At 40.3% G+C, this 12,579-nt stretch overlaps 1 protein-coding gene across 1 annotated transcript; it reads right to left on the bottom strand.

The window, feature by feature from the left end:
• Window positions 1–3,334: 3,334 nt before the first annotated feature.
• Window positions 3,335–11,023, bottom strand: LOC148115827 (uncharacterized). The gene is made up of 6 exons (XM_087884479.1): window positions 10,092–11,023; window positions 8,519–9,091; window positions 8,148–8,265; window positions 7,956–8,035; window positions 7,067–7,193; window positions 3,335–5,539 (listed from the first exon to the last, which is right to left on the bottom strand). Exons 2-6 carry the CDS (start codon window positions 9,026–9,028, stop codon window positions 3,921–3,923), a joined length of 2,454 nt encoding a protein of 817 aa, XP_087740605.1. The 5' UTR covers window positions 9,029–9,091; window positions 10,092–11,023; the 3' UTR covers window positions 3,335–3,920.
• Between the last annotated feature and the right edge of the window lie 1,556 nt (window positions 11,024–12,579).

The following is a 12,579-nucleotide window of genomic DNA, read 5'->3' as shown; positions in this document are numbered from 1 at the left end:
CGGCGCATGCTCAGTTCTCTCGTAAGCGAGGGAGGGAGGGAGCTGCACCGCTCTTCGAGGGCGCCCCCTAGAGGATCCTGTGTGCATTGCGAGAAGACCCTGCAAGGGCTCCGGACGTCATGTTCCATACGGGTCTGGGATGATGGGCATTAAATTTGAAGGAAAGGTTCCCTCTAAGATTGCCTATCTAGAAAGGAAGTGGCCTGTCCGGCAGGCGTCAGTTTCTAGATTTTCCCTCTTTTTAATGCCTAAGAACCGTCTGTGATCTTGTGAAGATTGAGAAAATCTTTGTGGAGACTCAAAAATCCCTTTCCTGAAGAGCAGCTTCTCTGAAGGGTCTCCAGGGATTCCCAAGAGGAGGCCTCAAAAATGAGGAAAATCCTGTCAGAAATGGCAGGGCGGTCAAAAGACAAGGAAGAAAAGTCTCTCCATGAAACCCAGCCTGTGTCTTGTGGCGGATGGCAAACTCAGCCTTCAAGTGAGGGGAGATCAGGGGGCTGGCAGAGACACAGGGAGGAAAGTGAAAGGTTGAGGAAATTTGAGATTTGTATTGATTTTTCTTTAGTGAGTTCAATTATTACAGCTGCCATTCTAAATTCATGCCTCTGCTTAGCCAAGGAAACACTAAAGGCAGCCTGTAATACTGAGAATAACCATACCTCCCAATGAAAATGAAGCATTAAAAGAAAATTCCCAAAATCGAGTGAAAGCTCAAAGTTGTGCACCTTTAAATTTTTTTACCTCAAAACAAGCTGCCATGATGGAGAAATTAAGATTGGGAGAATAAAGTCTCATATGTGACTAGAGAAAAAGTGGAATCACAAAATGAAGGAAAGCAAATACTGAAAAATGAATATAAACCTCAAATACTACGAGGCAAAAAAAAAAGAGAGAGAGAGATGAATAGTTTTATTTTGGTTGTTGAATAGGCAATACACCTCAGGAAATTTGAGTAGGAACCTTAAGATCTTTGGAGTAAAAGAAAATTTTTTCTAGTCAAATGTAAAGATGATTTTACCCTTTCCTGAAGCTAAAATCCCTACTAAGTCATTCATGCCCTAGTCACTTCCCGTCTTGACTATTTCAACAAGCTCTATATGGGGCTGCCATTTGTTGTAAATCAGAGGTCCAGGCTTTTGCTCTGTTTCAAGATGTTTTCCAAAATGTCTCTAAGATATCTCTCCCGGTCTCCCCGAGAGCTTTATTTTTATAGTTTTACACAAGCAGATAAAAGGTAGCACAGTAACAGGGTTCTGGTTGGATAACTTATTCACCCCCCTCTCAAGATGCCGTCCTCTCTAGGTGAGATTATCCGTCCTCTCTAGGTGAGATTATTAAGGCCTCAAAAATGAGGAAAATCCTGTCAGAAATGGCAGGGCGGTCAAAAGACAAGGGAGAAAAGTCTCTCTATAAAACCCAGCCTGTGTCTTGTGGCGGATGGCAAAGGGGCTCAGCCCTGATACTTAGCCCAACAGAAGTATTGAGGCAACAAGAAGAGGTTTCAGATAACCTCTAATAAAAGTTGTGCTTTTTTTTTTATCTAAAGGATACTTGAAGAATAACATCATAGTTGTGTTTGATATTTGAAACAATATAATAAAAACAATTAGAAATATTTCTACATGCAGAGAAGACCTTTGAGTATTTGGACTTGGCAAAAACCACAAGCAGGATTAGGGATTCACCGTGTTCTGGTTTGCACTAGAAAGGCAACTAATTGCAGACTACATATGGCAAGGGAAGAAGGCAAGAATTAAATTAAAGCACCTACAAGACTCAAAAGAGAGAGGAGGACTGGCACTGCCCGATTGGGAAATCTATCACAAAGCATCTGTATTAATTTGGATCAAGGAGTGGATGGAACTCAAAAACCATAGACTATTAAATTTGGAAGGATTCGATCTTCAGCGAGGATGGCATGCCTTCCTATGGGAGGGCACAGACAAAAAACATGAATACTTTCAGAGTCATATAATCAGACATGCGCTATACCAAACATGGCAGAGTATTAAAAAGGCACATTATAACAAAATCCCGGAATGGTTGTCAACGATGGAAGCCCAGATCTATCCAAATGCCATGGACTATAATAAAACGAAAACTTATAAAGATCTGTTAAATATCCGGGGGGAACTAAGAACGAGGCAAGAATTAAAAGAGATGGGTACAGACATTGACTGGTGGCCGTATGCACAAATAAAATCAAGATACAATAAAGATTCGGCTCAATTTGAATTCCAAAATGGTCAAACCGAATTAGACAAAATTTTGCAAGGGACACAGGACAAATTGATTAAAAAAATCTATAATTACTTACGAGGATATAAATTAGAAGAAGAGGTAGTGAAAGAAAATATGATAATTTGGGCAAAAAAATTCGGTTATAGTATTCAATTAGACAAATGGGAAAAACTATGGAAAATAAATTATAAATTGAGAATGTCTGTACCCTATGAAGAAAATCTCTACAAAATGTTTTATAGGTGGCACTTGCCACCAGCCAGATTGGCAACAATGTTCCCCGGCACGCCACCAACATGTTGGAAATGCAAACACCACAAAGGCACCTATTATCATATGTGGTGGACCTGCCCAATGGCGAAACAATATTGGCAAAGGATCAAAATACAATTAGAGGAAATAACATGCCAAAAGATAGAACTAAGACCAGAAACCTTCCTACTAGGTATAGTGAACGGACACTACGAAAAAGAAACAACATACTTAATCATATACATGATAACAGCAGCACGAATACTATACGCACAACATTGGAAGAGTAGTGATATACCAACACCAGATAAAGTAATTAATAAAATTATGGAATGTGCGGAATTAGATAGACTCACCAAGGAACTACAAAACAGGGAAGAACATGATTATTACTTAGTATGGGAAAAGTGGTATAGTTAGTTGAAAGATAGAAAAGAGATGAAGTAATAGGAAATAAACAAAATGACCAAATATAGAAAGATGAAAACAAAGTACAGACATAGATCAATAAAGGACAATTGTAGATAGATAAAAAGAAATGACCAAACAAGGAAGAGTCAAAATACAAAGAAAAATGTATATTACAGTTGCGATAAACTGGACATGTAGTGAATTTGGTGTTTACATGGTTTTATGTTTTGTACGTCTTATTGTGTTCTGTTTGTATTTATAAATAAAAATTGAAAAAAAAAAAGAAATATTTCTACATGCAGAGAAGACTCTGAGTATTTGGACTTGGCAAAAACCACAAGCAGGATTAGGGATTCACCGTGTTCTGGTTTGCACTAGAAAGGCAATTTATGAATGCATATCTAAGAAGGTAAACAATTTATTTGAATTATTTATTTAGTTTTATTTTATTTATTCAATTTATATGCCCCTCTCCGAAGACCCAGGGCGGCTCACAATACACTCAAAAAATCACTATAAAAAACCGTAAAAATTAAATTACTCAAATGGTACTTGTATCAGATTTTAGACAACTATAGGTAGTCGTCAATTTACTACAGTTCATTTCGTGATTGTTCAAAGTTACAGCAGCATGGAAAAAAGTGACTTATGACCATTTTTCACACTTATGGCCATTGCAACATCCCCAAAGTCACCTGATCAAACGTCAGATGCTTGGCAACTGATTTATGACAGTTGCAGAGTCCCTGGATCATGTGATCACCTTTTGTGAGCTTCTAACAAGCAAATCCAATGGGGAAGCCAGATTCACTTCATAACAGTATTACTAACTTAACAACTATTGTGAGTCACTTAACAAATGTGGCAAGAAAAGTCGTCAAATGGCATAAAACACAATAACTGTCTCGCTTAGCAACAGAAATTTTTGCCTCAATTGCAGTCATATGACGAGAACTACTTGGAAAAAAAAAAGCTCACAAAAAGCCCTCTCCACACTGCAGACCTTTATTTGACTTCTATCTTGTGTGGCTCCTCTTGTGGCGATGAAGATGACCGCTATAAGTAAAGCTCTTTCCACACTCCATGCATTTATAAGGTCTTTCTCCTGTGTGGATCCTCTTGTGGGAATCAAGGTTATTGCTACGAGTAAATGTCTTTCCACACTCAGTACATTTATAAGGTCTTTCTCCTGTGTGGATCCTCTTGTGGGAATTAAGGTCATGGCTACGAGTAAATGTCTTTCCACACTCACTACATTTATAAGGCTTCTCTCCTGTGTGGATCTTCTTGTGGTTATAAAGATTATTGTTACAAGTAAATCCCTTTCCACACTCCATGCATTTATAAGGTCTTTCTCCTGTGTGGATCCTTTGATGGATTATAAGGGACTCAGAATAACAGAAGGTCTTTCCACACTCAATGCATTTATACGTTTGTTCTCTTTTGTGGATCCTCTTGTGGGAATTAAGACTACTCATAGCAGTAAAGGTCTTTCCACACTCAATGCATTTATATGTTCGTTCTCCTTTGTGGATCGTCTTGTGAGAATTAAGACTACTCATAGCAGTAAAGGTCTTTCCACACTCAATGCATTTATATGTTCGTTCTCCTTTGTGGATCGTCTTGTGAGAATTAAGACTACTCATAGCAGTAAAGGTCTTTCTACACTCAATGCATTCATAAGGTCTCTCTCCTGTGTGGATCCTTTTGTGAGAATTAAGACTACTGCTTAAATAAAAGGCCTTTCCGCAATCCATGCATTTATAAGGCTTCTTTCCTGTGTGGATCTTCTTGTGGTAATAAAGAGTATTGTTACAAGTAAATCCCTTTCCACACTCCATGCATTTATAAGGTCTTTCTCCTGTGTGGATCCTTTGATGGATTATAAGGGACTCAGAATAACAGAAGGTCTTTCCACACTCAATGCATTTATAAGTTTGTTCTCTTTTGTGGATCCTCTTGTGGGAATTAAGATTACTCATATCAGTAAAGGTCTTTCCACACTCAATGCATTCATAAGGTCTCTCTCCTGTGTGGATCCTCTTGTGAGAATTAAGACTACTGCTAAAATAAAAAGCCTTTCCGCAATCCATGCATTTATAAGGCTTCTCTCCTGCGTGGATCTTCTTGTGGTAATAAAGATTACTGTTACAAGTAAAGGTCTTTCCACACTCAATGCATTCATAAGGTCTCTCTCCTGTGTGGATCCTTTGATGGATTATAAGGGACTCAGAATAACAGAAGCTCTTTCCACACTCAATGCATTTATACGTTCGTTCTCCTTTGTGGATCCTCTTGTGGGAATTAAGATGACTGCTACGATTAAAGGACTTTCCACACTCCATGCAGGTAAATTGTTTCCCTTCTGAATGTGTATTTTTATGAGAAAAGAGATTATCGGATATATTGAACCTCTTTGTACACTCCATGGATTTATATGGTCTTTCTCTCTGATTGATCGCTGTATGGTTAGGAAGCCAACTGACCTGAGGAAGGCCTTTCTTAACTCCACTTTGTGATTGCTTTGTTTCATCACTCTTTGGTTTCATCTGATCTACAAATTTCCTTTTCCTCCCTTTTGAATGGATCGCTTGGTGTTCCTCCTTGCAATTCTTATTGTCTTCTCTATTACAGCCTTGAAAAAGAAAAATGAAAACTGTACCAAGAATAGGGGAACAAGCAAAACTTTTCTTCTGAATCGTCAATGTATTTCAGCTGTTTTGTTGGCAAACATGAAGAGTCCAAGCAAAGATAATAGCAAAGACCCATTTCCAAGTGAAATGATCCCCATATAATAGGATTGGATCACAGCCCTGATTTAATCTTTCATATGGGACAATTCCATGGTGCCACAAACTCCCAAAGTGCATTGGAAACTGTGTCATAATGGGGCAGCAACATACCCAGCACTTCCCAACTTCAATAAAAGTCTCATCTCCACTTGTCTACAGAGCAGAATTTTTGAAAGTCAGAGGGAATTTCTGGATGGCAATACCTCCCTACCCTCAATTTAGACTAAAGCCAAATCCAGTACACAAGTGGGCATATCTCTAAGAAGGGAACATGCCTCTCGGAGGTCATCTGGTCTTCGTTATAGCAGCTCAGGGCCATCGGGAACCCAGTGACCAGGTTCAGGAGGGAATAACGAATCTTGGTAGCCAGGATCTTGCTCTGTCCATTCAGCCTCTTCCTCAGAGTCTTCCTAATATCTTTTATGAAATGAGTATTTTGTATTTCATGAGCAGAATGCTTTTTAAAAAAACAAACAATTTACTTTATGTAAAAAGCCAGGCTATGCAGTTTTTCCTTCAATATATTTCCTTCTTCCATAAAGTCAGTTTGGTCAAAAGGTTAAGACACCGGGCTAGAAACTAATAAAGTAACAGACATTTTAAAAAAAAATACTCTGTGATTCTTGGGTACCAATAAGGAGAAAAAAATGAATTTCAACAAATATAGAATCAAGCAGTAGCATAACAAAATTGATAAAAGTGAAGGGAGTCTGAATACATTCTGAATGCATTCCATATCCTTCCTTCATTTTTTGTAAATAAAGGTAGCAGACAAACCAAAAATTTTTCTTCCTGCTGTTTTCCATACAACAATCCTGTGAAATGGATTGGAGACAGTTTTGGCCCAAAGTCACCCAGCCAGCATTCATGCCTAAGGCAGAACAAGTACTCACTCACAGTCACCCAGTTTCTACCCTGGTGTCTTAACCCTTTGACCAAACTGATTTTATGGAAGAAGGAAATTTATTCAAAGAAAAATTGGAAATCTGCAGGTTGTGTCTATGTTCCATGATGGAGAAGATAATTTTGACTCACTTGGTGCTTTACTGTTTTATCCCATATATAAATATTTTTCAGCAATGTAATTGTTGAAAATTATTTCATCTTATTTGTTTTGATAAAAAAATAGCATCATGCTTTTTTAACACTTAAGAAAAAAAAGAAAAGAAATTGTTTTCTTTAAAAAAATGCTTTCTGCTCATAAAACACAAAATAACTCCTTTCAACAACTGTTGAATCATGCTACAGCATAACAAAATTCTACAAAGTCAGAATACTTTCTGAATGCATTGTATAGAAATGATTTTTTCCCCCAGAAATAACATTTAAGCCCCTTCTCTACATTCCTGAGCAGAGAAAAGAATTCTTACCCAGGTAAGCCAGATTCCTGGAATTCTCCAGCATGACTTCTCTGTAGAGCACTTTTTGGTCAGCATCCAGTTGAGACCACTCCTCCTTGGAGAAATACACGGCCACTTCCTCAAAAGAAACAACATCCTGAACAAGGACACAAGTTTCCTTATTAACAGATAATTCCAAGAATAATGAGATAATTTTCTTCCACCAATTCTAGGAAAGAGATCTAGTGAATAAAATGGGCATCTTCTGCAGTATTAAGAATAAGATCTCACTGCTTTTGGCTGATGACACAACTAAATCATGTTTGATCAAGCTGGAAGTGTTTGGAATGCCTTAAGGTATAGGCAACTAAAATATTCTTGATCAATTGGTAGTTGGGTCTTAAATCCACTACTTGTCAGTGACTCCCATTCTTCCTAGGATGGGAAGAGCAAAATACTGGCAAAACCCAGCTGATATGTTTTCCAATGGCTCATTTTATCCATTGAGGGACCAACGTACCCCAACTCCACACCTTCATGAAGAAGTTGGAAGAGCTTGTAATAGAACTCTATATGTGTACGGAGATTCTCAATCACCAGGTCACGGTAGTCCCAAAGATGCTTTTCAAAAGGCAAAAAAAGAATATTTTCTTTATAATGGTGTGTGTGAACAACCCTGGGAGACAGAAGGAAGAGCCCCGATGCTAACAACAGTCTGGTTGATGAAATCTGATGGTGAAGCAGGAGGGGTGGAGAAAGCGACTCACAAAGGATCCCCTCAAAACGGAGAGTGTGAATGTTCAGTGACCTGATGTCAAATTCATATTGCTTAGAAACAACAATTTTATACATTGAACTCTAGAACAAAATAAAATCTATCCAAGATTCATGGACCTTTTCTTATGTTTCTTCTCCTTACCTGAAGTAGCGGTTCAGCTAATCCTTCAACTTCATCAGAAAGAGGTGATTCTAAAAACTCCAAGGACAGCTTTCTACTCTCTGTGAGAAAGAGAAAAATACTGGAAGCAGATTTCTTAAAGAAAGACACTCCCAATAAAGCAGAGCAAGAGAATCGGCTAAATATTGAACTCTCACAGTAAGAGCTTGTTACCTGGAGTGGTGTCCTGAGTTTGATCTTTGTGTAAGGTCTCCATGAACAGCAACTCTTGAGAACATTTGAATGAACTTTTCCTGTTCTTGGGATACTCAGTCACAGCTTCCGTGCATTTCTGGACATGATGTGACACAAGAAAAAAAGGAAAAGTACACAGATAAAAATTATCATACTGCATTTTCAAACTAGCAGGCCTCAATGTCCATTGCTGAAACTCAAAACAGAATGGAAGAATTGCTCCAAATACATCCTCTGGAAGAATAGAACAGATGCCCTTAGGAATTAATAATCCCAGAAAATTCTGCCAGAAAGGAATTGACAACTTCAGAGAGATCCTCTTTAGAGCTGCCATGATTCCATTCTCCCACCTGCAACTCTTCTTGCATGTTTTCCTCCTCTTGAGTCAGCAAGAAGCCTTCAGCCAGGGACACCGCCTGGGAACTGGTCTCTGCTCCACACTCCCGCACCCATTTCGCCACCTTTGGGGGAAGGACAGCCAGGAATTGTTGCAGGAGCACCAGGTCCAGCATCTGAGCCTTGGTGTGTTTTTCTGGTTGCAGCCACTGACGACAAAGGTAGTGAAGCTGAGTGCAAACATCTCGCGGACGGCTCCCCTCCTGAAACTGCACTTTTGTGAAGTGACAGCATTGGACCTCTGAACTATTGGATGCCTCTTCGTGGCTCTTCTGCCCAGGACTTGCCCCATTCTTCCCACAGCTCCAAGGCTGAGCAGCTGGAGGGACTTTTCTAACTTCTGCATCTGCTGGGTGTTGTCCTTCCATCTTCTCTCTCGTCTTTAATACAGCTCCAAAATGGATCCATGGATCTCCACAGGTCTTTCTGTTCACAAGAGGTCTGGCCAAATTTTCCAAGGCCATTCAGCTCTCTTCCCAGACAAGATTCGTAAGATTCCTGAAGAACCAGAAATTTTTTTGATGTATCTGAGATGGAAAAATGGGGAGGAGGGGAGGGAAGAGAAGATTAAGTAAAGAAATTTGTATGAACCCACCAAGGTTTGAGGGGAAATCTTATTAGTCAGCTTGCTCTCTCTACATATTGGAAAATTTGCCTTCAGGATCAATGTCTATCAAAATATTGGAAAATACATTTAAATGAGTATTTGATTTCTACTTCCTAGTTTCTATTAAAAATTTAGTTTTTATTCTTATGTCTTCTGTATTACTTTTGTAAATTACTCTAGGCAGAGATTATACATAATGCTCCTTCTTACTCTTTTCCCCCCAACAACAGCCCTGTGAAGTAGATTGGGCTGAGAACTGGGATGGGCTGAAGGCTTTCATGCCAAAGGTTGGACTAGAAGTTAATCTCCTGGTTTCAAAGCCTTGTGCTTTCATCACTGAGCCAAAGGGTCTCTCTGGTTAATCATAATGTAATACAATATAATTTAAAAGACAGTTTAATAGCATTTCTATGGCTGCATAGTTAAGAACAAGTCCTTGCACCCCTTGCACTCAACTCCTTACACACGGAGTTGAAGCCTTGCATGCAAAGCCAGCAGGAGGGACTCACTCAGCTCGCTTCTCTCGGCCTAAGAAGGGGGAGGGAGGGAAGCCCCTTCGGAAAACGGGGCCATGAAATATGCAGGAAACTGTCCAGGAGTCACGACTGACTTGGAGGCACCAATCTCTGTTTTGCAAACAGTTCTCCTCCTCCTCTCCCGCCATGCAAAGCTCTTCCCGTCGAAATGGATTGTAAATCCTCTTTTCTGCGACCCTGTTTTTTTTTTCCCCTGGGGGCAAATGGAAGGGCGCGAAGCTTTGCTTTCTCCCCTGCCTGGCCCTTGCATGCACAGGGACGGCAGGGGAACATGGGGCCAATGGCTCCCCCTCCCCCTTTCCACGACTCCGAGCCTGAGGAATGTGAGCGTCCAGCGCGGGAGAAAAGTCACCCACCCACCCAGTCACTGAACCCCCCACTCACGTCTGTACCTCCAAGTCCAAGTCTTCCCTGCAGCCTCTTCCCTTCCCTGAAAGGCTCCTCCGGGCACTGGAGAACCTTTCAAGCCTCGGGAGTCTCGCACCCCTCTCCACTTGGGAAAGAGACCGGCGCATGCTCAGTTCTCTCGCAAGCGACGGAGGGAGGGAGCTGCACCGCTCTTCGAGGGCGCCCCCTAGAGGATCCTGTGTGCATTGCGAGAAGATCCTGCAAGGGCTCAAGACGTCATCTGGAATGATGGGCATTAAATTTGAAGGAAAGGTTCCCTCTAACCAGTGGTGGGATTCAAGTAATTTAACAACCGGTTCTCTGCCCTAATGATTTCTTCCAACAACCAGTTTGCCAAACTGCTCAGAAGAGTAACAACCGGTTCTCCCGAAGTGGTACGAACTGGCTGAATCCCACCACTGCCTCTAACGTAGCCTATCTAGAAAGGAAGTGGCCTCTCCAGCAAGCATCAGTTTGTAGATTTTCCCTCTTTTTAACCTCTAAGAACCGTCTGTGATCTTGTGAAGATTGGGAAAATCTCTGTGGAGACTCAAAAATCCCTTTCTTGAAGAGCAGCTTCTCTGAAGGGTCTCTAGGGATTCCCAAGAGGAGGCCTCAAAAATGAGCAAAATCCTAGAGATGGCGAAGATCTCAGCATTTTTAAAAGACTGCTCACAAGAGACTTATGAATGGGAATGGAAAAAGTGGATAGATTATGTTCAGAATAAATATCAAACTAGGAAGTACCAAATAGCTTTTAATTGAAAATGATATTTTAAGATAGAAATATTTCAGTGTAATGAAGATGAAAAACTTACAAGGAGGAGGGAGGGGTTCAAGTTTTATATAAGTTTTATATTAAGGGTTTTTTTTTTACCTGATATAAGTATATTGTGTGGAAGTCCGGGGGGAGGGGAGGGTTAGGGAGGGTTAGGGAGGATGGGAAGTTCGGGGTGGGTCGAGGGGGGGGGAAAGGGGTGAAAATGTAATTGTAAAACTTTTGCAATAAAAAAAAATGAGCAAAATCCTCTCAGAAATGGCACGGCGGTCAAAAGACAAGGAAGAAAAGTCTCTCTATGAAACCTGGTCTGTGTCTTGTGGCGGATGGCAAACTCAGCCTTGAAGTGTGGGGAGATCAGGGGGCTGGCAGAGATACAGGGAGGAAAGCAACAGGTTGAGGAAAATTGAGATTTGTATTGATTTTTTCTTAGTGACTTTTCAGTGATTTCAATTATTACAGCTTCCTTTCCAAATTCATGCCTCTGCTTAGCCAAGGAAACACTAAAGGCAGCCTGTAATACTGAGAATAACCATACATCCCAATGAAAATGAAGCATTAAAAGAAAAGTTCCAAAATGGAGTGAAAGCTCAAAGTTGTGGACCTTTAAATTTTTTTACCTCAAAACAAGCCGCCATGATGGAGAAATTAAGATTGGGAGAATAAAGTCTCATATGTGACTAGAGAAAAAGTGGAATCACAAAATGAAGGAAAGCAAATACTGAAAAATAAATATAAATCTCAAATACTACGAGGCGAAACAAAAAGAGAGAGAGATGAATAGTTTTATTTTGGTTGTTGAATAGGCAATATACCTCAGGAAATTTGAGTAGGAACCTTAAGAGCTTTTTTGCATTGGTGCAAAATGCAGTGGTCCATATGGTTTTGTGCAAATCCCATTGTGCACATGCATTACCTTTCCTGCGGGAGCTGCATTGGCTGCCGATTTTCTTCCGGGTGCAATTCAAGGTGTTGGTTGTCACCTTTAAAGCCCTTCATGGCTTGGGACCAGGTTATCTGAGAGACCATCCCTTGCGAGTCACATCTACCCGACCCATCAGAGTGGGCTGGCAGGGAATGGTGCAGGTCCTATCCCCCAGGGAGATACATCTGGTGGGACCCAGAAGGGCCTTCTCTGTGGGGGCCCCCTCTCTGTGTAACATCATCCCCCAAAGATTTGAATGGCCCCCACTCTAGGACTCTCCCAGAAGGAGCTGAAAACCTGGTTCTGCCACTGGGAACCCAGAGCGGGATGGAGCACATTAAGTGGCTCATGTGAGGTGCTGTCACCATGGTAGGGGGTTATTTTATTATATTAATTTATTATATGACTCTTCTTCAATAAAAGAATAAAAGAAGAGTTTTATTGTTTTTATGAGGTTTTATATTTTGTAAGCCGAAAACAGTCAGAGAAGGGGCTCAGCCCTGATACTTAACTCAACAGAAGTATTGAGGCAACAACAAGAGGTTTCCGATAACCACTACTAAAAGTTGTGCTTTTTTTTTATCTAAAAGATACTTGAAGAATAACATAGTTGTGTTTGATATTTGAAACAATATAATGAAAAACAATTAGAAATATTTCTACATGCAGAGAAGACCTTTGAGTATTTGGACTTGGCAAAAACCACAAGCAGGATTAGGGATTCGCCGTGTTCTGGTTTGCACTAGAAAGGCAATTTATGAATGCATATCTAAGAAGGTAAA

The sequence above is a fragment of the Pantherophis guttatus genome, chromosome 2, assembly GCF_059756535.1.
Source record: "Pantherophis guttatus breed Tessera chromosome 2, ASM5975653v1, whole genome shotgun sequence".
Taxonomy (NCBI): Eukaryota; Metazoa; Chordata; class Lepidosauria; order Squamata; family Colubridae; genus Pantherophis; species Pantherophis guttatus.
The sequence above is the reverse complement of the archived record's forward strand: the minus strand, read 5'-3'. Positions and strand labels throughout refer to the sequence as shown.